This window comes from Choloepus didactylus, chromosome 7 (genome assembly GCF_015220235.1).
Source record: "Choloepus didactylus isolate mChoDid1 chromosome 7, mChoDid1.pri, whole genome shotgun sequence".
NCBI lineage: Eukaryota > Metazoa > Chordata > Mammalia > Pilosa > Megalonychidae > Choloepus > Choloepus didactylus.
In genome coordinates, this window is record NC_051313.1 from 154314563 (window position 1) to 154336801 (window position 22239).

The window sequence follows — 22239 nt, forward strand, 5'->3', positions numbered from 1 at the left end:
GGGTTATTTTCTTTTTTGCCCTGAAGCAGTGAGCACCTAATGGTCCAGCTGCTCTGGGAGTCAGCAAAGGAGAGAGTGTAAATACTGAAGAAAAGCTTTTCCTAATACTTCAAAAATATCGTGCTTCATAGAACCAAGCAGAATGCACAAATAGAAAAGCTCCCGACCTAGCATGGGAGGCGAATAAATCCTTCCAGAGAGAAGATGTCATAGCTAAGATCTCCAGGAAGAGGAGAAGTTGACCAGATGGCCGTACGGGAGTCTTCCAGTGGAGGAGAGTGCATTGTTTGTGGGGCACTGGAATCAGAGGGAAGTGGCAAGAAATGAAAAGGTAGAGATTTCAGATACATTTGCCAATCGTCCTCCATGCAACAATTACTACAGAAACCTGTCCCAAAAGGAGAAGAAGTAAGAGGCATAGGATGTTAGTTTGCTTAAATCCACCATTAGAGCGTCTTCTCATACCTGCCCTCAGGGAAAGGGGAAATAATGGAGGAAGTAGTTTACTTGAAGAAGAGACCCGTCCACTTTCAAGGGTGATAAAAGGTCAGCAATTTGAACTCCACAGATTCCAAGTTTTTAACTCTTCACTCAAGGCCTGGAGTAAAAAATATTTTTACAATATCGGGCAAATGGTCTAAACATGGGTTGTGGGAGATACAATGACCCACTGAGTGCAGCTCACCTCCCAGTGTCCGAGTGAATCTCTGGGTATTCACTGACCAGCATGTGGCCAGCCCACCACTGCAGCGGTCGCTTCTTTAAACAGCCCCTAACTCACAACTCTACACTAAACCAGAAGACAGCTATCTGCCTGGGTCGATTTAGGTACAACCTCTCCAGGGGAAGAATAAGGTATCATGACTTTTTGAGTTTTTTCCAGAGAGACTACATGGAAATGGATGTAGTGTTTCTGGCACAGTTAAGCATTGCCAGGGCATCGGATATAAAAGAAAAATGTATAAATATTGAAGTAGTCATTGCTTTTAGGAAAGTAGGCCCCATACAAACTTGCACTGAGTATAAAGAAAGATTTGGTTAACAGCAATATGAACACTGCTACCTGAGAGAGGTGTAAAATCACTTAAGAGTAAGTTCAAAGGCTTAAACTCCCTTTGAAATGCTCTTTTATAGATATAAACAAGTAGATATATTATTTGACTAAAACTTCATGTATGCCAACTCAAGTCCATTTCTAGACAATATTTATTTAGCAAATAGTCCAAAGAAGCAGTTTAAAAAAGATCGTTCCCATTATTTCTATTTGGTTACCAATTAGCAAACTCAAAATTGTTTCCTCCTGATACTCTGGGTATTCTAGACCCACCCAATGCAAACTTTTCTGATAGCCCACACAGGCGCCCGCTAACTGCGGCACCGTCCCTCTCTCCATCCAGTCCATTGACCTCCCCAGGATGCCCAGTTCACAGAAGTGAAATGAAAGTGGAGAGAGGAGAGCGCCTTTGTCAGCTCCAGAGGGGACGTGGGTCAGCATGGTCCCTGGGTGACAGCTCTGTCCCTGGAGACAGGTTCCCACTTGTTTGCTCACCAAATCCCTTCTGTTGGTCCCCAACCCACATTGAGTGCCTGTTAACCTGGGCCCTCCCCTTCAATGCCAACACCAAGGAGCTCTGGATAGGTGAAAAGAATGTCCCTGGGTCCCCTAGGTGATCTGAAACACATACCAAGGAGAGGGAAGCAAGCGTGAGGGGGAGGAAAAAGATCATTAAATACTCTCCTTACACGATTTGCACATGCTGGAAGAACATGCTGGAACAATTGCCCCCCACTGGGACAATTTTTGCAGCTTAATTTTTTTTTTTTAAAACAAGCTGAACACTGAGATCTTTCAGGGCCACCCAGCCAGGAAGGAAGTAAGCTGTGAAGCGCCTTCACCAGAAGCTCTTACCAGAGGAGGAAGTCCTTAAAAAGCTATCAAGATGAGAGTGCCAGTGTCAAACACCACAAACACAACCATAACAAGTTATTAAAAAAAAAATCTTTATTCATCAGCTACATGAAAACACTAGATCATCACAAATCTCGATGTGCTTTGAAAAATCAATTCACGCTAAAATCCACCATACAATTATATACAGGGATTATCCACAGAATGTTCTACGAGCTCTGAAGTTACTTGCCTGTGAGTCTCCCAGAAAGGAGAGCAGGGGCAGGTGGTTGGCTTTACGAGTCTAGACACCTGCCTGGGTCCTCCCCGCCAGTCCTTCACCTATAAAACCGGGGTGGGGAGAGAAGGAGAGGGCAGTGGACACTAAGTCTGAGGATTCAAAAGCAAAACATGAGTTTATACTTGAGGGGGCACGTTAGCCTTTCTCTCTGCATCTCTTCTCCCCCCCATCTCCTCTCTCTCCTCCTCCAGTTCAGCTACTAGCAACTTCACCTCCTGTGTTACCTGAAAGCAGAAAGAACAATTATCTATCAGATCACCCTAACCTGCACGCATGTGATATGCTATCCAACAGTAGCTTGAGCACGGAGATCCATATACCTCAATGCGGCTCACTTTCAAACTCAGAATTGTGACAGAAGTAAATCACAGAGGGATACATGTTGCAGGAGAGCCTTAATGCAAAATTTAAATGAACACAAGGGTTACTACAAATTATTTAGGGGGATGCATGATAAAAATATAGGCCTTAAGGAATTCTTGCCAATTTCAGATGTAGGGAAGGAGAGAACTGTGATCAGACAGGATTAAAAAGGAGGCTTAAACTGGACCTGTATTTTTATATTAAAAAAATTAATAAAAAAATAATTGATACAAAATAAAAATGAACCCAAATCAAACAAGGCAGATGGGCTTCTGGGGAGGTGGGGTTTGCATGCCCAGAGCTCAGCCTCTCAGGCAGAGCTGCTGCATCAGGCTCATACCAAGAACCCCAGAGAGGCCCCAGCTCTGGGCTTTGCAAAAGTTGTGGTGGGAAGACGGCCTGGGTCATGACTTGGCATGAGGAGCACCTTTTTCTAAATTAACTCTAGACATACCTGCGTCTAAGTGACATCCACACTGGAAAAGCTGCCCATTCCACTCTGGGACTTTAATCTTTTCTCACAGTGGAGGTCTCTTTCTAGCTCATAATCTTTTTGCAAATACAGAGACAGGGGTGCAGCCACAAATGGTCTTGCTAGGTTCTCTAGAGAGTGCTTGACCATTCCGTTTTGTCCGGGACAGACAAGGTAGGTTTCCCAGGACACGAAACTTTCTGTTTCAAAAGACTGGTTACCCTAGTTCTCTTCATTCTAGAAGACATCAGTTATTGCCCAAGGCTTTATTAAGTCTATGAAACCCCTAGAAATAAGCAAGAATGAGCATTTCAGAGCCTTGATAATTACATCACCCTTGCAATCCAAAGCTCTTTAGCATAACAAGTACCTACAGCATCATCCACTGAGAACAAGGGAAATTCTGGGTTGCTAAGACCCCTTTATCAAGTCTAGGGAGGAAGCCATTCCTCTTCTAAGACGAGACACAGCTGTCGGGATCTTTACAGAGCATAGCCCATAATCAGTTAATTCTCTAGCTCATACACTGGATCCCTCAAAATTAATACCAAACCAAACATCATCATCAACAACAACAACAACAAAAATTCATGTCAACCTAACCTGATGTGAAAATGAGAAGATGGGAAGGGGCTCAAGCTTGCAAGCACTTCCTGGGGAGGGGGGGGGGCATTTCCACTTCAAAAGCAGTATAATATCAAAAAAGAAAAAGAATTAACAACAGCGATTGGAATCCAGCATCTACCTAGACAGTTAAGAAGACACAATCCCACCGAGACAGACATGCAAAAACCTCTCTGGAGGGCTGGGATTGGGTTCGGTACTCTCCAGTGAGAAAGGCTCCCCTCTGGGGCCAGCAACTTAGCCGCTCCTAATTCAAGCTTCATGTCCCATTAGGATAATATACCCCAAAATTTTTTACATCTATAAGATGTATAAGTTACTACAGTGCACTACACAAAAGCCCTGTCAAATCATGCCTAAACGCAGCCATTCTGAGTAGCTAACCATGTATAGTTTAAACAATAGTGGGTATGTAGCTGTGGAATTCCACAATGTCCCTAGAAAGCTTACGTAAATCTGTATTGTTATGGAATCATGAGGCTCAACAGAAATTATCAGGTAAAGGGAGAGCTACATAAAAGTGAAATGTGTGATGGTCCCATGAGATTTTTCTTTCTTTTTTTTTTTAAGTCTAAAAATGTTTATAGAAAAGTTAGGTGTCTGGAAGAATCAACCTTGAGGAAGGCTTGGGGTGGGAAAACAGGAGATACTTCATACATTTTACCCTCCTATACCGTTTGCATTTTCTGTGATTAATATGCATTATTTTGTAATGAAAATCTTTTTTAAAAATTAACAAAAGAAAGTAAACCGCTGCTTACTGAAGTCTAAGTCACTTGTTGAGTGTGGCAACTGTTCAAATGCAAGGGATAGAAAAGATAGTTAATAAATGCTGGCTGAGTGTGTTTTAAAAATATATGATATTACAGTAGGAGAGGCTTATATTTAAGAACTAGCAAGTCCTCTTCGCTGAGCCTGAAAGTCCAGCAGTTATTATGCAGTAGGAGAAAAATATTGGAAACCCCATCTCATAGCCTGAGTATCTGTACTTTTCCAAAATAAAAAACAAAAAAGCAAGTGATCCTATTTACTTAAGCAAGTGGAGATCTTGGTGGTTCTATAAAAAGATGTTTTGGGGAAAAGCCCAGTAGTTTCAAGGCCCTGTCAAATCATTATGGGCATGAGGAAGCATATAATATACAAACACAAGCAAAAACAGCCCACTGAATCTGCAATTATGCAATAAGCTAAATCCTGTCATCAGTTTTCCTAACAGAGTTCACCAATTTGAAAAACACTGGCCCCTCCTCTTTAGTGTTGTCATGGATAACTAACCGATAGCCAAACAAAACAAGCAGGATAAGAGGGGAAATGTTACTCGGTTTCAAAAACATGTCACTGTGGATTTTCTGTCTTTTTTTTTTTTTCTTTTCTTTAAGCAAACAGTTTTAACAATAATTTCAGAAGAATGAAAGACAAAAAGACAGACAAATTAAAAAAAAAATGTCTTAACTGGCCATTCTAGATTGCAAGACAGGCAAATATGTTCTACTCAAGGTAGCCCTAATGCTTTTTGGCTTGAGATAACAGCAAGAGTCTACCACTTGGCTTCCAGGGAGCCCAGGGAGAGAAAGCAAGTGGGAGGCAGGGCAAAGCAGGGCAGCCGCCACCCTGGGGTGAGGTCCCTGCTTGGTCGAGTGGATGGGCCACCCCAAAGTGAGAGGCACCAGAACCCAACACCCATCAAGACTGCATTTCCTTCTATCAGCAAATCTTTTCTCACAAGTACTACAGCTCCTACATACATCAATACACTTCTTTTGAGAGGAGTAGGCTCAAATTTTGATTTCACTTCCCTGAGAAATGATACACTGCCTGAGTGCTTTCATCACTCTAGATAGTCATCAATAGTGCAATGCAAGTTTTCTTAGTCTTTAAGCAAGAAATAAACAATGTCAAGTTAAGGTCAGCACAGAGGTACACACAGATCTGGTCAGTTTTCACAGTTATCATCAATGATGACAGTCTATATAGAAGACTTGAAGGCCACTATTCCTTTTGGAATAAATTGTTCGTCAGTCAGATGCATCTGATTATCTAGAGAGACTCTCGCTGGGACCCTCCTCAAATGCTGAGCTGAAGCCCCCATTTCCAAGTTCCTCAAAAGCAAAAGGGAAGTGGGTCAATCTGCCGTACTGGTTACAAGTCAAATATTTACAATGAAGCCAAAATCACTTGTCTTGACGTTTTTCACTCTTGAATAGAGGAATGGCGGAGAGACCTGTGATAGTCCTCTGGGCTGCTGATGTGTTCGGGCAAATCATAGCCCCTCAGGAAATGTCCAGTGTTTTGTTGAGCAAAATAGTATAGTTGTCTGGCTAAGAGAGGTTCGACCTTAATAAGAGATTTAAAAAAGACGTTACTGAGATATTCTTTTTTCACATCTTGGAGGAGGCTCATCATTAAAAAACTCTCGATATGTACGAGTACAGAAAAGATAAGTCCAAAGTTACATGCTTTATGCTATAAAACAAAACATTTCACATTTGGAGCCATCTGAAGAACTGATCTTTCTGTTAGCCCTTATGTACAATGACCTATAAACTGAATCTACTGAATTCTGTGCTTCACTCAAGGTTAAGGTTAAAGAAGATACTTTTAAACTAACTGTCACTTGAGGTTTACTGAACCACTTCAGGTAAAAAGGTAAATTAAAAGAAAGTTTTCACGGAAGCCCAAGGTTTTCAGTAGTCTCCCAGGTCCTGGGATGCACCCACCCCTAAAGGTTGGGCTTGGCACGTGGGTCCCTCTGCTGAGCACCCCGAGCTCTCCCTGGACCACACTCACCCCGCACTATTCTAAGGGTTGAGTTTATTTTCCCAGGTCACTTGTTGACTTTTCCTTTGGGGCGTCTCTAAAGGGGACCCGTCCTTGAGTCAGAACAGGGAAAGCCAACAATCTGGGGGCCAGTTTACACTCACGTGGGCCGTGATGAGCTTCCTTTGCCTCTGCGGATCTGGAAACTCCTCCCCGAAGCACAGGGTCACCTGGAATCTGGGCAGGGAGCGGCCGTGGTGAGCAAACGCCTGCAGCTCTGCAAGGACCCGGAAGGAAAAACGTCAAGTCAGAAGCCCTCATTCCTGGGCACCCCGGTTAAAAGCAGGAAACGAGAGCTCAAGGTTAATTCTGAAGACTCAAAAGAATAACGTACTTTTTACTTCCCTTACAGTTGAGTCCTTAACTCCTAGAACCTAGATCCAAAACTGCGTGCATATATACATCCACATGTGCACCTTTCCTGAGCAGGTAAGTCTAGGTTTCATTTGATTCTTACGGGGCAATAGGACCTAAAGCTTAAGAGCACTGCTTTGCAGCACTGAACCCTTGAAGATGCAAAAGGGGGAAGAGAGGGGTAAGGGGGGGAGGAAATGAAAACTAAGTAGCCAAAACCTGAGGCATAAGAACAAGTCAGACAGAGAAATTTTCACTTAAAAAAAAAATTGGAATTTTCTGACTTGTCCCAGGATTATTTTAAAACTGTATCTCACAACTACTGAGCCCACGTAATCCCAGTTCCAGGGTACCCCTTCCATGGAGGGTGTATACATAACTCAGCACACCAACAGAACATCCTGAACACAGAGAAGTTATTCAGTTTCAAGGTGACCAAAGGAAAAACATTTGCCAGTTTGTCTTGGAGGTTGGCATTGTCAAGGAGGAACAGCTTGAGGTTCATGGATTCTAAAATGAACCTAAATATGTGGAGAATTTATTGATCAATTCCGTTCTCTAGATCCAGTTTGGCTGCCTTGTGAAATTACTCTCCACATTGACCTGGTAGTTGGCCACTAGTGTTGATGCATCCCCCTTGACCCCTGGCTCAAGCTGTAACTCTGAACCAACTTTTCACTCATCTTCTCAGATTGATGAGGATTGGAGAAGGATAGTGACAGAGCACTGCTGTTCTCCAATTGTGACCACAAAGCCCCACCTCTCCCCTAGGATGCACAATAGAAAGGAGTGTTGTTGGAAAGGCAAGGGATCAATGAGGGACCCCTTGTCCACATTTGAGAAGACATGTATGCTGCTCCTGGTCTTTATGTTAGAATAAAATGTCATGTCCCCAAAAGAAATGAGCTTACACAGTAGCTGCTAAAGCTTCTGCAAAACAGCAAAGGCAGATGGCACCTTTTTATCTGATGCACTCTCGGGCTATGCCTTTCGGGACTGTCCCTTGTAGCTTGCAAATCCTGAATGGGTAGAGATCAAAGATTTCTCCTGTTTTCTTCAACTGAAGAAAAGTTTCTAGCTAACTCACTTAACTAGTTGACTTCCTGCTTTTTTTTTTCCCCTTCCAGAATTCAAATCAAACTCAAACCACTTGGTCAGGCTGTGTAAAATGCAATCAAGGTATCGTGGCCAAGAAGATACCTTACACAAGCTAAATGCCTGGGGGGAGTTGGTGCAATTCTCTGAAAAAGTCATACCACAAACACTTGAGAACGTGAGAACGTTTGGTAGGAATTCTTAACTATTCAGAAGCTGGTCTAGCCAGTGCAGTGTTCAAGTTTACAGGGCCCTCTTTGAACCTCAAAGAACACTTCAAGGTAAGAGGTTGCAGAAGGCAAAACACAGCCTCCAAGTCACAGAGAGGGGGGAAAAACCAAACACCTCTTACTCAAAGATGAAATCCTAGGCAAGGGAATCAGCTGCCCAAGGATACCCGCAAGCCCCCTTCTCATCTGTACCCATCTCCCTTGTGCCATTTACAGTTGGACTCACAACATACCTCATGGCTGGCAATAGAAACTCAGAGAAGCAAGAGCCCTTTTTCTGGAATGCCCTGAATTAAGCCTTAGTGCTAGGGTGTCTTCTGAGTCCAAGGACCCCAAGCTGCACAATCTGAGGAAATCCGAACACCAATGCCACAGCCTTCCTTCCCTAGAACATGTGTCTTTCCAGACCCCAATCCAATCAAGAGGGAAGCGAGAGGTGCAAACCGCCCCTTTCCCCTCCACTCCCTGCCACGAGCACCACGTCACTGAGACGAGGGGAGCAGAGCTTTCCTCACCAGAGTCTGCCTGAGGAGGCTCTGTCCTTGTCCTTTCGGTCCTGCCTCCATGGGAAGGCCAGTTATCTAGTGGCACCTTCTTTGGAGGCCACCGAGAGAGAATTCCAACGAGCTTTAGCAAATTTGGAACACTTCAGCCCAAGAGGCTGAGCAAATGTCAGTGGTACCTAAGCACACAGATGCTTGAAACAAATGGAATCAGGAAGCATCTCGAGGGAAAGGCTGGCATGTGAAAAACCAAAGACACGGGGAAGGGGGGATCTGAAGGAGGAGCTTACGAAAGAACAGGCTAAGGATTGGGCGGATGGAGCTGCCTTCTTGCTCCCAAAGATGAGTCCTGAATGGAGAAAACTGCACTGATACTCTGGACTGAGCTTCAGAATGAGCTGGCCAGTGGCTCCAAAGAAGCCAGCCCAGGGCTAAGATAATGGTCATGAAATCAAAACTTAGTGGTTCTGGAAAATATGATTAGAAACACTACTGTCATAGAGATAACGCAAAGCATGCTCATAACTTCCCCTCTGCAAAATCAGTTCAAAACCCTCTATCCTTGGATACGCATGCTGCAAGGTGTTTGCCTAGGAACGGCGCATCTCGTAACCAAGAATGTTGATACTGTGCTTCTAATCTTTCCTATTTTTCTATGGACCTTAAAATATCTGAAACCTCAGCAGACATGCTTGCTGAGCTCCTACTGTCAATAAGATGGAAACTTACGGACAGGAGACCCTGCTGAAAACTGGAATTCTAAAATGTCACCCCAAAAAATGGCTCACCTAGGCTCTCTCATCTGGACAGTGTCTCTGCAGGAGCAAAAGGTGGCGGGGGCGAGAGAGGACCAGAAAGGAAACCCCTGCTGGGATCCGGCTTGGTGAGTTCAGAGGTTAAGCCTGGCATCGGGGTGACCCTCACTTCCACCCCAGATGGCAGGTACACTATGGCCACGTCCATTTCCCCTTGGAGCCTGACAAGTCCTGGGATTCTCAGTTCTAAAAAGACAGTGAGGTGCGTTACCTGATAAAAACTGCTGCGTGTCAAAAAGCTTGCAGGTCTGGTCTCTCTCCAGCTTGTTGGGCCGGTCACTGCACGGGGCCACGGGTCCGTCCCAGTAGATTCTGCTCTGGCAAAGTCTCTTGGCGTAGAGCCCGTCGGGCGCCATCCAGAGCACCACGCCCCTCTCCAGGTGACTCAGCAGCTTCTCAATGTTCTTCCTCTGGCCGTTGTCCTCCGGGTAGGGGAAGAGAACCTGGTCCAGGTTGCTGGCTTCGTAGGTGTGCCCGTGGGAGATGCGACAGCCTTCGGGGCTGGAGGTCGTCAGCTCCTTCACCAGCATCTCCCGGTAGTACAAGCAGATGTGGAGCCTGCAATCTGCACAGAGGGCTTCCAGGGTCAGTGCTGGGCAGAAAGGGGCATCTGACACCGAGGGTGACGCTAAACGGCTCTACACTAAACAGGGCGTTGTGTGGAAGACTAGGGTCGCAAGATGCTCTGTGAAAAAACGCAGAGCTCCAAGGTCAAGCTGGCTCGGGAAAGGCTGCACACACCCTTCTCTTGCTCTTGGAAAGCTGCAGATGCTGTGATCGTGTTAAACACTTAGAGGAGTCCTGCCATAAAAGGAGCTGTCTAACCTTATCTAACCCAGCATTTTCCAAATTCACGTGGCCATGGACTCTTTCTTCTTTGGTGGGGGCGTAATCTTTCACTGATTTTCTGCAAACTATGTTAAACTTGTATAAAAGAGAAACACTGGGAGCTCACTTGAGCATTTAAGTATTTAATCTTTTTTTTTCCTTTATAGTGCTGATAGCAACATTTATATCTAAAATGCTAAGCCGTATATCACTGAACAAGAACCCATTAAAAATGTATTGTGGTAACATATATACAGCATGGAATTTTCCATTTTAACCACTTTCAAGTGTACGATTCAGTGGCATTAATTTCAGTCACAGTTTCATGCCACCATCATCACCATCCATTACAACACTTTTTCAGAAACTCTGTACCCATTAAATAATAGCTCCCCATCCTCTCTCATCCCAAGAATTCATTTTTAATCATGGCAAACAATCTTGATCTGTGAGGAAGTAAACCCTAAGTTTAGTTTCTACTAGCAAAAATAATATAACAGTGTTTCAGAAAAAAAAAAAAAAAAGAATATGTCCATACAACTGAAACTACTCTAAAATATCAATATGATATTATTTAGAATATACATATATGTGTACAATGAAAGTCTAAGAAAGATAAGTACTAAGCCTTAGCAGAGATGGGAATGTGATGTTTCACTTTTTCATTTTTGTTTTTCTTATTTTTAAATTAATTTTCTACACTGCATTTATACTTAAATTAATTCTTGTGAAAAGAAAGGAATCAATGAGAAAAATGTTCCCAGAGCCAACAAGCTTATGTAAAGTCAGCTGAAATCCCACTAAGCTGTAAGTTTGAAAATCACCTGCTAGCTGTGCTTTCTAAAATTTCAAACAAGACGAATTGATTTACAAAAATTTTACATATTTATGAAACTTCTTTAAAGTATCACCCACAGGCTGAAAGGTTAAACCTAGATTTCTAAAGGCTTTTTAAAGAAATGTAAGAAGGCATCATGGTCAGCCAAAGTGACCCAAGCAGGGGATTTTGAAATAAATGGGAATTGCAGTTCTCTCAATAGCAGTGCTGATAATTAATCTGTATTGCACATACCAAAGAAAACAAGAAGGAAGGAAGGAAGGAAGGAAAGAGAGAGAGAGAGAGAGAGAGAGAGAGAGAGAGAGAGAGAGAGAGAGAAAGAACGAACGGAAGGAAGGAAGAAAGAACGGAAGGAAGGAAGGAAGAAAAGAAACCCATAAAACCCTCTTATTTCCCAATGGCAGGTTTTGAGACTTGAATAAGCCACATCATTGCATCAAATCTCCACTTCCATTTCCACCACTGGCTGAGAGCTGGCCGTGTCCTCTGATAGAGCATGGGGTGTTGGCCATTTGAGGTGATTCTCAGGGTAGGTTTCATTTCATTTAATGTCATCAGAAATCACGAGGTCACAGTGATATAAATAGCTGTTTATTTCCTACTCTTCAGGCACCCACGCAAGTGGTAGGCGCTCAAGAAAAGGGTTAGAGAGTTTCTAAAAACAAACACAAGCCCTGCTACTCTGACACACCTCCTCCCAAAAGGCATTCTCAGTCATTCATAAATAGCTAAGAAGGCAGCCAGCCTCAACTATAACTTGGAAATTGAAAAGAACTAAAAAAGCAAAGCTCCAGCCCCTCTCCCTGAAGCCTCGAGGACATATTTGCTATTTTCCATCACTGACTCCACCTTGCAGGCTGCAAGGTGAGAATTTCAGAGCTTAAGCTGTTCATTTTTTAATATGAAGTGCAAATCCCATTCTAAAGCAACCCAAAATATTATTTAAATATGTCCACTATACTTTACAAGCCCTAAGGCACCTTCCTTGGAAGGCAATTTAAAATAGGTAAGATCTCTATGGTACAGGGATTGTTTTAGAAAGGGAATTTAAAAATCAGATTCCCTCCTTATTTGTTTGCAAGACACATCTAAGTTCATAGGAAAACTAAAGTCTCCTTACTTTTGGGCACACGGATGTTTTGAAGAGAAAGGAGCAAGAACTGATGTCCCCAGGAAGCAGATGTGGAATACCTGTTTGCGGCTAATCCTGGAAGATGGTCAACTTTTGAAAATGAGAAGCCCTTGTGGTTTTCTAAGAAATTATACTATCTTGTGAGAATACTGCCTGAGAACCGCACAGTAAGTTGTCCCTAGATACAGAAACTCTTGGCACGTGAAAGGGCAGTGTTGAGTGTTGGCATGTTCCTGGGAATTCAGCTCCATGCCAATGGAGAAGCCGAAAAGACTCAATTCAAACTGGTTGTTGGGACTTGTCATCAGAATGATAAACTAGCTTCTGAGTGGTGAGGCCCCTGATGCTGTCCCTTAGTCACTGCCGTGCCACCCCACGTTGGGGCATCGGGACGCACACCCTACAGGGAGGAATGCCAGTGCCGGGCTGTGCTCCAGGACGGCCCCGTCGAACCTGCCCAGGGGGGTCCCCGCGGGACGCGCACTCACCTGAGAGCGCCAAGGCTTCGGCAGACCTTATGCTTGGCTCTATGGGGATTCCTGGAGCCTGGGACTCAGGTGGGGCACAAGCATAAAAGGTTCCTGTCACCTGGCAACCTGCATTTGCAAATAGAAATCAAGTGACGTCTAAACAGAGAGCCCAACCCATGGGGAGGCTGCGTCTCGCGGAGGCACACCTAACCTGGGACCAAAGGGCTGTGCTCGGCCGAATGCCGCTCTCCTTCCAACCCAAGGGCCCCCCACGCTCTTGGATGGCATCAAGGGGGTAGGGTACACTTGTGAGACAAGGGCAAGCTCCATTCCTGCTTGGGAACATGAGGGTGCAGGAGGAAATGAGCTGTTTCACCGAATGGTAGCTTTGGAGGGAAGGAGGAATTCCACCTCCTGAATTGATAAATAAGGAAACAGGCTCAGAGATTCGGAAGGGTCTGCCCCATTCACAACGCAAGTTCAGGGCAAAGCTATGAACTCAGGTCTACATGAGTTTTGACACTGAAGAACCTGATTAAAAATCTTATACAGGATTGAGTGCCTACTTATTACTGGGCTCTTGCCAGCGAAGTAACTGGAGAGAAGTAAACCTCCAATAAATGCTTGTTGCAATTATATATTAGTAGAGGAAGAATAGATATTAGAACCTAATTTTGCTGACATTTCACTTAGTGTTTCCCATGCTTCAAAATATTTCTCTCCATCTTTTTGCACAATTCCCAGCATTGCCCTTTCCTATTAGTTCAATAGACTCTGATACACTGGGCGCAGCTTTAAAGTTTAGGAACTAGTTTAACATTAGCTAATTCCTCTGCTACCATATGTGAACTAACCTTTGTTGTGAATCTCTCTTGAAAAGCTAATAAAACTGAATTCTGAGCTTTTAATAAACATATTACTTAATACAAAAAGTAAATAAGGGCATACTACTTTGATACCATAAACTAAGAACAAAATGAAAATGACTAGAAAACAGGAACAAGACCAAATTGTTAAAGAGCAAATATTCCCAGAACAATACGAAAGGAGCGACGTGTTCATATGTCTTAGGATTTCTATTAAATTAACCAACTCAAAAGTCCTGAAAGCTTGAGTTTTGCTATGGTAAACACACCTTATGAAATTTTCTCTATTTAGCTAATTAATGCTTCTGCTGGGAGATCTCATCCGATGAGTGGGAACTCCTTAAGGGCATAGACTGCATCTCATCCAGAGTGAGTAAACCTCTTTGGAACCCAACACTAGCACGAGGCACCCTGTGGAGACTTCCCAGGTTTTGCTGTGGTCTTTACTCATTCCCTTATCATCATCACCTTTAATACCAAGAATGACTGCCATGGACACATCATCTTTGTCCAAGAGAAATAAATAAGCTCTCTCGATAATGCCCCAATGGCCCTGAAGAAGCAGGGCTTGGACCCAGCTGTATTGTGTCCATTTTACAGATGGGGAAACAGCAACAGGCTCTCAGTCAACATTAAGGAGGGAAGACTGCCCAAATCCACCACTTTTTAGCCCAAGATTAAAAATAAAACTTCAGACTATTCAGGCAGGCAGAGAAAAGTTTAACACATTAACCAGATAATTTGTAAAAAAGATAAACCGATCTGAAGGCTGGGCGTTGGGATTAGGAGATCCGAAATTAAACCCCAGCCCCAGCTTTCCACTGGCAAATACTTAGAGCCGATGAACTTCAGTCCTCTATACAAAACGGGGCAGATTTTAGCTCCCTGGAATGATTTCTGCAGTGTTTAAATAAGAGCACACATGGGAAAGTGCCCAGCCTTGACCCTTGGTGCTCAGTAAACATAGGTTTCTTTCCTCTAAGGACCTTGTTATTGGAAGGAGAGAGAAGAAAATACCTCCGCTCCACTGTCATGCCACCACCCAGAAAGATCTGGAAAGATCACGGCCCCGTGGCAGGTTAGCACTGCAGCAGTCCCAGCCCGGTGGGTTCCTTACCATTCTCACAAGCAGGGCCTTGCCAGTGATGGCTGCGGGGTCCGAACGTCATGGGGCACTGGTAGGAGATCTCCGGGTGCGGCTGGTCGGGGACATACTCCCGCCAGCCTCGGTCGTGGGGGGGCATCATGTAGTTATGAACCTGCTAAAGGAAGGCGAGGGAGGGGCTGAGGCACAGGCAAGCCCACTTTGCACGCAACCGCTTGTGGGCATTGGGAAGGGGTGTATGTGTGTCGTTTACATCCTTCCAGACTCTTTGGGGAATCGCTTATTTGACCTGTAGCCAGAATGATTTTATCATCCGAAAAGACTTGGGAGTGAGTTGCCCCTCGTATTAGGTGGAAACCCAGCCCCAGAGCCTCGAAGAGCACAATGGAGAAACTGTTGTAAAGCCATGATTTATGTTAAGCTTCATCATATGGTTAAATCTGGCACCAAAAATACTGCAGGGAAAATTGCCTCCTTTGACCCATCGAAGGGAATCGAACAGAGCTGCAATTCACATCCCAAAAGTTGGAAGATATCAGCTGCCCTGTGGTTTCACATGATAAAGCACTACTTCCAAAATGCTCAACTTCCACAAAAGGGCTGTTTCCCAGAAGATTTTAGAATCAATAGGAAAAGTGTGTGCCAAAGGCAGACACTCCCCCAACCCATCCCCTAGTTAAAACCTATACTGGTTAGCAAAACCACTTAGAAAGTGAGATATTCATTCGACGACCAAGGGTTTGTCTGTTTCACTACATCACAGCAAAAAACAAGTTTCACTGTTTTTTTTTTTTTGTTTTTTTTTTTTTACCCCCTTCCTTCTCTCGGGGTCTCCTGGCTCCCCTAGCCTTCCCTCCCAAGAGCCCCGGCCCTACAGCATACCTGAGACGGGAGCGAAGGGTAAGAAGCTGTCATAGCATAAGGATGGCCTACTGCCATCTGTGGGTCCTCTAGGGCAAGCTGCTTTGCTCCTGTGTGTTTGAAGAAAAGGGAAATAGCACCATGTGAAAAAAGGAACTGACGTGACTAAAAGTCAAATCTTGGAAAAATACCTGAGGGTTTAATTCCTAGAATGCATGATATAATGTCGACAAATAAGGCATTTTTTTCCCCAGCAGTTCCCTGGGGCACTTATTTGTTTGTGCCATTAAGTGATTTCTACAAGGTCTGATGTGTGCCAGATAGGAGGGAAATAAATGAAATACTGGAAGGCAATTTATAAGATTAAGTCTCTACCAGGGAAAGTGTGTTGGAGTGTGTTTCTCGAGTGAGTCCCCTGGCATTGTCTCAGCATCACCTGTGTGGTTGGTTTAAATTGCAGATTCCTGGGCTGTGCCGAGGCAGGCTGGTCAGAATCTTGGAAAGGGGGTCCAGGAATCTGAATCTTAATAAGAACCCCAGTGGATCTTTTCACACTCTAAGCTCTGACATTTTTATTTTTATAAATAGTAATGATTCACAGAGAAATACTTACCTTCTACAAAGTGGCTACTTATGGACAACTGATAGATAAGTAAAGCTTTCAAAGAGTTTTCCACTTTTGTTTCATGGAAATTTGGCCCATACCCTTACAGAACGGAGCCACTAACACAGAGACAGGTGGAGACCTTGGAGCCTGAGAAATTCTCCTATGCTAATATGACAAGAATTTCAACCTATGCCTCAGAGAAAATGGGCAACAAGTGTGCCAGGTATGCCCAGTAGGTAGGAGGTGGGTGAGGTATAAAAAACAAAAATGGAAATGGGACCCTTGAAACAAAATGAAGGCATCACAAGAGTCAGGCTGCCTAGATTCCGTGACCTGAAATCTGGCTATTTAGGAGAGTCCCTACCTTTTTTGGCTCCCTCGGGAACGATCCTGTAGACTTTGTATGGATCTGAGATGTCCAGTTGGCTCCTTTCTACCAGTTCCTCAAAATCGTTGCTCTTGTTCAAAGCACATCGCAAGCGTGTCTTCCAGGTTGGTGGGTCTGGCTTGTCGATGCCTTCTCGGAACTTTCCTTTAAATAGTGCCCAAGCCTGGTGGGGAGGAACAGAGAGACAAAAGTTAAAATATGGCTCCTTCAAAAGAAAGTCTGAGAATTCTATTTTCTAAAGGAAATAATGATGGTCAGGTGCTTCAGATTTTAACTTTTTCTCAAAATGTGGGACAGTAGACACCGGGTGTCTTCTAGGTAAAGTGCGTCTCCACTTGGACCCTACCAAACCAGTGGTTTGCATGTGCTCTGCAGATGAAAGGGGGACATAATAAAAGGTGGGGTGAGAGGTTGGGGACCCCTGGAATGGGCTCCACCCCCCCCATGGCTGAGTAGGTTTGATGGGAACTAGGGCCAGAGTTGGGGGGTTCAGCTACCCACAGAGTACATCTGGATGGTAAGATGATCTGAGGTATTCTGAGAGCAAATTCCCTGAGGAAGTCCCCTCCCCTGCTCTGCCCACAGGTGGTGGGGCCCGGACCCAGGGCTCACTTCACTTCACTGGGCAAATGGCTCTAGAGAGAGACAGTCTGGAGAGGTAGTCAGAGAGAGGAAAGGGAGGGAGGGAGGGAGAAGGAGAGAGAGAAAGAGAGAGAGAAAGAGAGGGACAGAGAGAGAGGGAAGGAGGGAGATGGAGAGAGAGAAAGAGAGAAATACAGAAGGAGGGACGGAGGAGATGGGGGAGGGAGAGAGAGAGGGGTTGAAAGAGAGAGAGAGATAGAGAGATCCTGAGAGACAGAAAGAGAGTATTAGAAAGAAAGGGAGGGAGGGGGAGAGAGAGAGAGAGAGAGAGAGAGAGAGAGAGGGAGATGGAAAGATCCAGATATCCTGAGAAACACGGAGAGAAGTGGGAGTTGAGTTGGGGGACTCACAGACAGAAAGAGACCCACAGAGAGAAACACATATAATGAGCTGGAGAGACCCAGAGAGTGAAAGAAGCATCCAGAGATCCTGAGGAAGAGAGCGAGAGAAAGAGAGGGAAGGAGGTAGGAGAGGAAGGAGAGGGAGAGATAGAGATAGAGAAAGAGAGAGAAAAAAAGAGAGAGACCCAGAGAAACATGTCCAGAGAGAGACTCAGAAAGAGACAGAGTCAGACAGACAGAAACCCTGAGATGGAGACCGAGAAACAGAGATAGAAGGACCCAAAGAGCTGGAACAAGGGAGAAAGCAATGTCCAGAATCAGAGGGACCCAGAGAGAAAATCAGTGAAACAGTGGGACAAAGATAAAGACAGAAATAGTAAAGAAACAGAGAGACAGAGACGCACAGTGAAAAACGGAGGCCGAGTTAGATCCAGAGAGGAGCACGACGCGCCCCGCAGCCAGGCGGTGTGCTGGGTCCTCCGCCCACCCCGGCCGGGCTCCCGCGGACATCCCGCTTCGGGAGCGGTCGGGCTCCCCACGCCCCGCGCTGCGGATGGAGACCTGTCCCCCGAGGGTGCCAGCACCTCCTCTCCTTCTCCCAGGGCCCGAGGGCTGCCTGCACCCGCGGGGTTCCAGGTCCCGCCAATCGGTCCGTGCGTCTGTCCCCTTCCCGCCCCCCGCAAGGCCCCACGCGGTGACCTTGAAGAGGGCTGCGTCCTCCTCGCGGTTGTAGTCCTGCTTGCCCGCGTGCTTCCAGGGGATGCGGAAGATGCTCTTCTCTTCGTTCTCCCACACCAGCCCCGGGTACTTGCCGCTGTCGATCTGGTCGATGAGCCACTGGCGGAGCTTCCCGTTGCCGCAGCTCACAGAACTCATCCCGAACTCGCCCGCCCGGCCGCCGCCGCCCTCCAGGTTCATGCCGCCGGGATCCCGCGGCCGCCGCGCCGAGCTGCAGACAGGAAAGGACAGGAGCCCCGTTGTCGTCGCGCCCTGCCTGGGACCTCCGATCCCCCCAACCCGCCGGGCCGGCGCGACCACGCGGTCGGGGGTCCTCGAGGCGGCAGGGCGCACGGCCCGCGTAGTCCAGGGGCTCAAGAGAAGAGGCCCCCTCGAGACTCCCGTCCTGTGGCCCCCTGGCGCCCCACCTCCGGGCGGCGCACTCCGAGCGCTCCCGGAACACTCGGCCCCCGCCTTGGCGCGCTCGCCCTGCCGGACACCGCTGCTCGCGCCCCTAGCCAGCATTCCCCTTCGGGTCCGTGCCTCTGGGCCCCGCGCCGTCGCCAGCCTCCTCCTTGCCCTCTCGGCTCCTCCTCCCCGTCCCTTGGCGACCCGCAGCCCGCACCTCCTGCGCCCCGCCAGCTGCCCGAGAACAGCCGCACGACGGGGTTCGGAGGCACCAGGGGCCGCGCGAGGAAGCCGAGGCGGGAGAGCCGTGGGGCCCTGGTTCCCGGGCTCAGGGCGAGCGATCGGGCAGGGTCCCCGGGGACAGCGCGCCGAGGCGGCTGAGTGTGGGGCCCTCGGGGCGGAGGCGCAGGCGAAGCAGCCGGTCGGAGCCGGAGGGCTGGGGGCTTCCCCGCGGGAAAGCCAGCCGCCGCGTGCGTCCTTTCGCCGCCCCGCCTGGCCACTACTGGGCCCACGGGGCGCGCCAGCAGCATCCTCCGAGCATGACCGTCGGCCCGGCAGGCCAGTAGGCGGGCGCAGAGAGACCGGCCGGGATGCTCGGGGAGCGCAGACGTGGGTTGCCCGCAGACGGGGCAGCGGGGCTCTCGGGGCGCGCTCTCTAACGGCCCCCAAGCCCGAACCAGCGCTCTCCTCGGCCGGTAGCCCCGGCTACCCCGTGCCGGGCTCCTGGTTCCCATCTTCGCTTCGACCCCAGGGCCTTACCTCGCTCGCGCCTCGGAGCTGAGGGGAGCGTCGGTGTCAAGTTCAAGTGGTGCAACTGAGAGCCCGAAGTTGGAAAGAGGAACTTTATGGAGCTCAAAAGCCTCGCTGGGGGCGGGCCCGGGGCGGGGCGGGAGGTGGGCGGGCAACTAGCGCCGCGCGGGCCGAGGTGGCTGCAGCCAGTGCTTGCGCCAAGGGCGGCGCGAAGCGGGTCGTCTTCCCGGTACCCAGGTCTGCCGGGAAGGCCCGTTGATCAGCGATGCCTGCCACAAGGACTGCGATGGCGATGGGACTAGGGTCGGAGGGAAGTGGGGAGCGGAGAGCACGTCCCGGGGAGGCTGGAAAACCCGCCTGGAAGACCGAGACGCAGTCCCTACCAAGCACCGGGTGGGGTGCGGTGGGGAAATGGGGTGACACCTTTCGGCACCACAGCCGTCACCGATTCTCTTTGAGGGCACCGAACTCTTTGAAAAGAAAAAAGGAAATGGCCCAGATCCCTTGAGCTTGTAAACTGTGGTCCAAATACAGTGGCTGTATGTTTAGAAAGGCTGGCATTCTTTTGCATCCATCAAACAGGTGGTTCAGGCGATGCATGCCCCCAAAGTTTCAATTACCCAACAGGAGAGAGTTGGGGGTGGGTGGGCGGGGGAGGGGGAATCCTAAAGCATCCAAGTGCTCAATCGCTTCCGAACTTCAGTTCACCTTAAAACGACGCTGTTTTAACTGTAGCCTGATAGAAAGCAGTTTATTATTGGGGTGTAAATGTCAAACATCCTAATATTTATGTGGTTGAGAAACACTCTCTTCCTTCAAAGAGTATTCCATGCGGGATTTTATTTGATTTTTATTTAATTTTCCTTAAGATCAAAATTAACTCCCGGAGCAGGGGCCCACTGAACTTTCTCTCCACCATACCCATTTGTGGACTCTGAAACTAAGTTTTGGATGCTTTGACATGTTTATTTACTTAGCATTTTCAGGTAAACTGTCAGATCCCCGGTTTCTGTATGATTTCAGATCACCATGACCCCAGGTCAACTTGCAACTTTTGCAAAACTTTTGATTTCACTTATTTCTCAGTTTTTCTTTTAATCTTCTATATTGGGTCAGTGTCTCCTTCCCAAAGACAAAACCAAGTTTACTCTAGAGGAAAGCAGGCAGCCAGGCACAGACAGGTGTGCTTTTCCTAAAACTAATAGTTCTCAGAAATTAACAGGATGCTAAGTTTATTTCACCCAAGTAAGTTTTCCATTATCAGAGGCTTTGTAATAAACAACAGGGTTTTGTTCAAAGGAAATTTTAGTCACAACTTGTTTTTCTTCCTTTCCTCTTCTTTCAAGGATTCATTCATTCAATGAATATTTACAAGCACCTGCCACCTGCCAGGAACTGTGGTAGGCACATTGGGATGCCTCAGCCACAAAGCAAAGATCACTGCCTTCATGTTGGGTTACGTTTTAATCAGCAAATTACTTTTTCACCAAATGTTCTCAAAGGTACAGGACCGAATGGGGGGTGTGAAGGACTAAAATGGCAAAGAGGGCTTTTTGCACACACACCTGTCTCTGCATTGAGGTTAGACAGTTTCAGCACTGTCCTTGCTCATCCACATCCTCAGCTTCTAGAAGCAAAAAAAAAAAAACAAGTCATTGAAGCTTTCTGACACTTTGCAAGTCTACCTTGTTTTAAATGATTGCTAATCTTCAACGCCATCTTCTGGTTTACTCATTTGTCATATTGATCCACTCCAAGCGATCTTTTCTTTTCTTTTTTCTAATGACATGAATACAAAGAATAAAATATTTTAGTCACCATGTACTTTTACCTCTTAATCACAGTTGAAGCAAAAAATGACAAAAAGTTTTTAAAGTTGATGCTTCTCTCACTCTTCTCTCCCCTGCTGACACTCACACCCAGACTCTTGAGAAAATCAAAGAGTTTCTCACTAAAAGATGAGACATTTACCTTCAAATGCCACAGCTTGTGGAAAAGTGAAAATAGGAAACCAGCCATTGAAGTTCTACTCCAAACAAAGGCCGTTCCTTGTATTCCATGAGGAGCTTATTCATTTCCTGAATTGTCCACATGTTGCAGTGCTATGTGTAGATGGAACCCAACTATCTGGGGTATTTCAATTTTTTGACTCACATTTATCATAAAGAGCCTGTAAGGAAAGCTTAATTGACCTAAATTCAGTATTTTGACCTAAATCGATCTTTTTGAATGACATGTTCCCATGCAAAAATATATATTTCAGAAAACCCCGTACTAGAAACACAAAAAAAACAAATTATTGAAAACTTGTTTTGGATGACACCATTTTGTCACTAATTCATGCTTTTAAAAGGGGGGGGCTACAATTTGTTAAAGATGAGGGAGTGATATCCTTAAAAAGGTTTAAAGGATGATAATGGACAATAACTTGTAAAAAAAATCAGGAAAATTCTAAAAAAACTGTTTTGTTGTTACTATATAGTTTGTACAGGGTGATAAATGTCTCCTCTAATACTCTTTGACTATGTGTGCAGGCAATGCTAATGTGTTCACACCATGGCATCTGGGTATGGCAGGATGAGGGTATCATTAGTGATTACATACTCTGGTTCGAGATCAGAGGCACCTGGTCAAACCTGTGAGTTGCTGGGTGAGTTATTTAACTAAACTGTTACGTACTTTCCCCTGCATGATGAGGATGATGGTGGTCCTGCCTCCTAGAGGTGTTGGAATGAAGAAACGATGCTTAGCACCAAAACGGCAAGCAGTGAGTGTTACATCAGCCAGGAATATCAGCATAGTATTGCAGTGGTGCAGGAGAATT

At 46.2% G+C, this 22239-nt stretch overlaps 1 protein-coding gene across 3 annotated transcripts; it reads right to left on the bottom strand.

Annotated features, from left to right (window-relative positions):
• Positions 1-1984: 1984 nt before the first annotated feature.
• On the bottom strand, positions 1985-19466 carry IRF4 (interferon regulatory factor 4). Of its 3 annotated transcripts, none has more exons than XM_037844182.1 (9): positions 19425-19466; positions 18240-18489; positions 16534-16720; positions 15584-15672; positions 14714-14855; positions 12749-12856; positions 9674-10027; positions 6570-6682; positions 1985-5982 (listed from the first exon to the last, which is right to left on the bottom strand). In XM_037844182.1, the coding sequence occupies exons 2-9, from the start codon at positions 18456-18458 to the stop codon at positions 5839-5841; spliced, it is 1356 nt and encodes a 451-aa protein (XP_037700110.1). In that variant the 5' UTR covers positions 18459-18489; positions 19425-19466; the 3' UTR covers positions 1985-5838. The 3 variants fall into 3 exon arrangements, with proteins under 3 accessions (XP_037700110.1, XP_037700109.1, XP_037700111.1); XM_037844181.1 differs by having other exon boundaries at positions 14714-14858; XM_037844183.1 differs by lacking the exon at positions 12749-12856 and having other exon boundaries at positions 14714-14858.
• Between the last annotated feature and the right edge of the window lie 2773 nt (positions 19467-22239).

What these genes read in the sequence shown, in the direction of transcription:
- IRF4 (XM_037844181.1), bottom strand. Translation starts at nt 18,458, where the DNA reads ATGAACCTGGAGGGCGGCGGCGGCCGGGCGGGCGAGTTCGGGATGAGT. An exon ending in ACCCTTCGCTCCCGTCTCAG is followed by an intron (nt 14,859 to 15,583) that starts GTATGCTGTAGG and finishes GCCTTCCTTTAG; the next exon opens with CAGGTTCATAACTACATGAT. An exon ending in CACGCAGCAGTTTTTATCAG is followed by an intron (nt 6,683 to 9,673) that starts GTAACGCACCTC and finishes GGGTCCTTGCAG; the next exon opens with AGCTGCAGGCGTTTGCTCAC.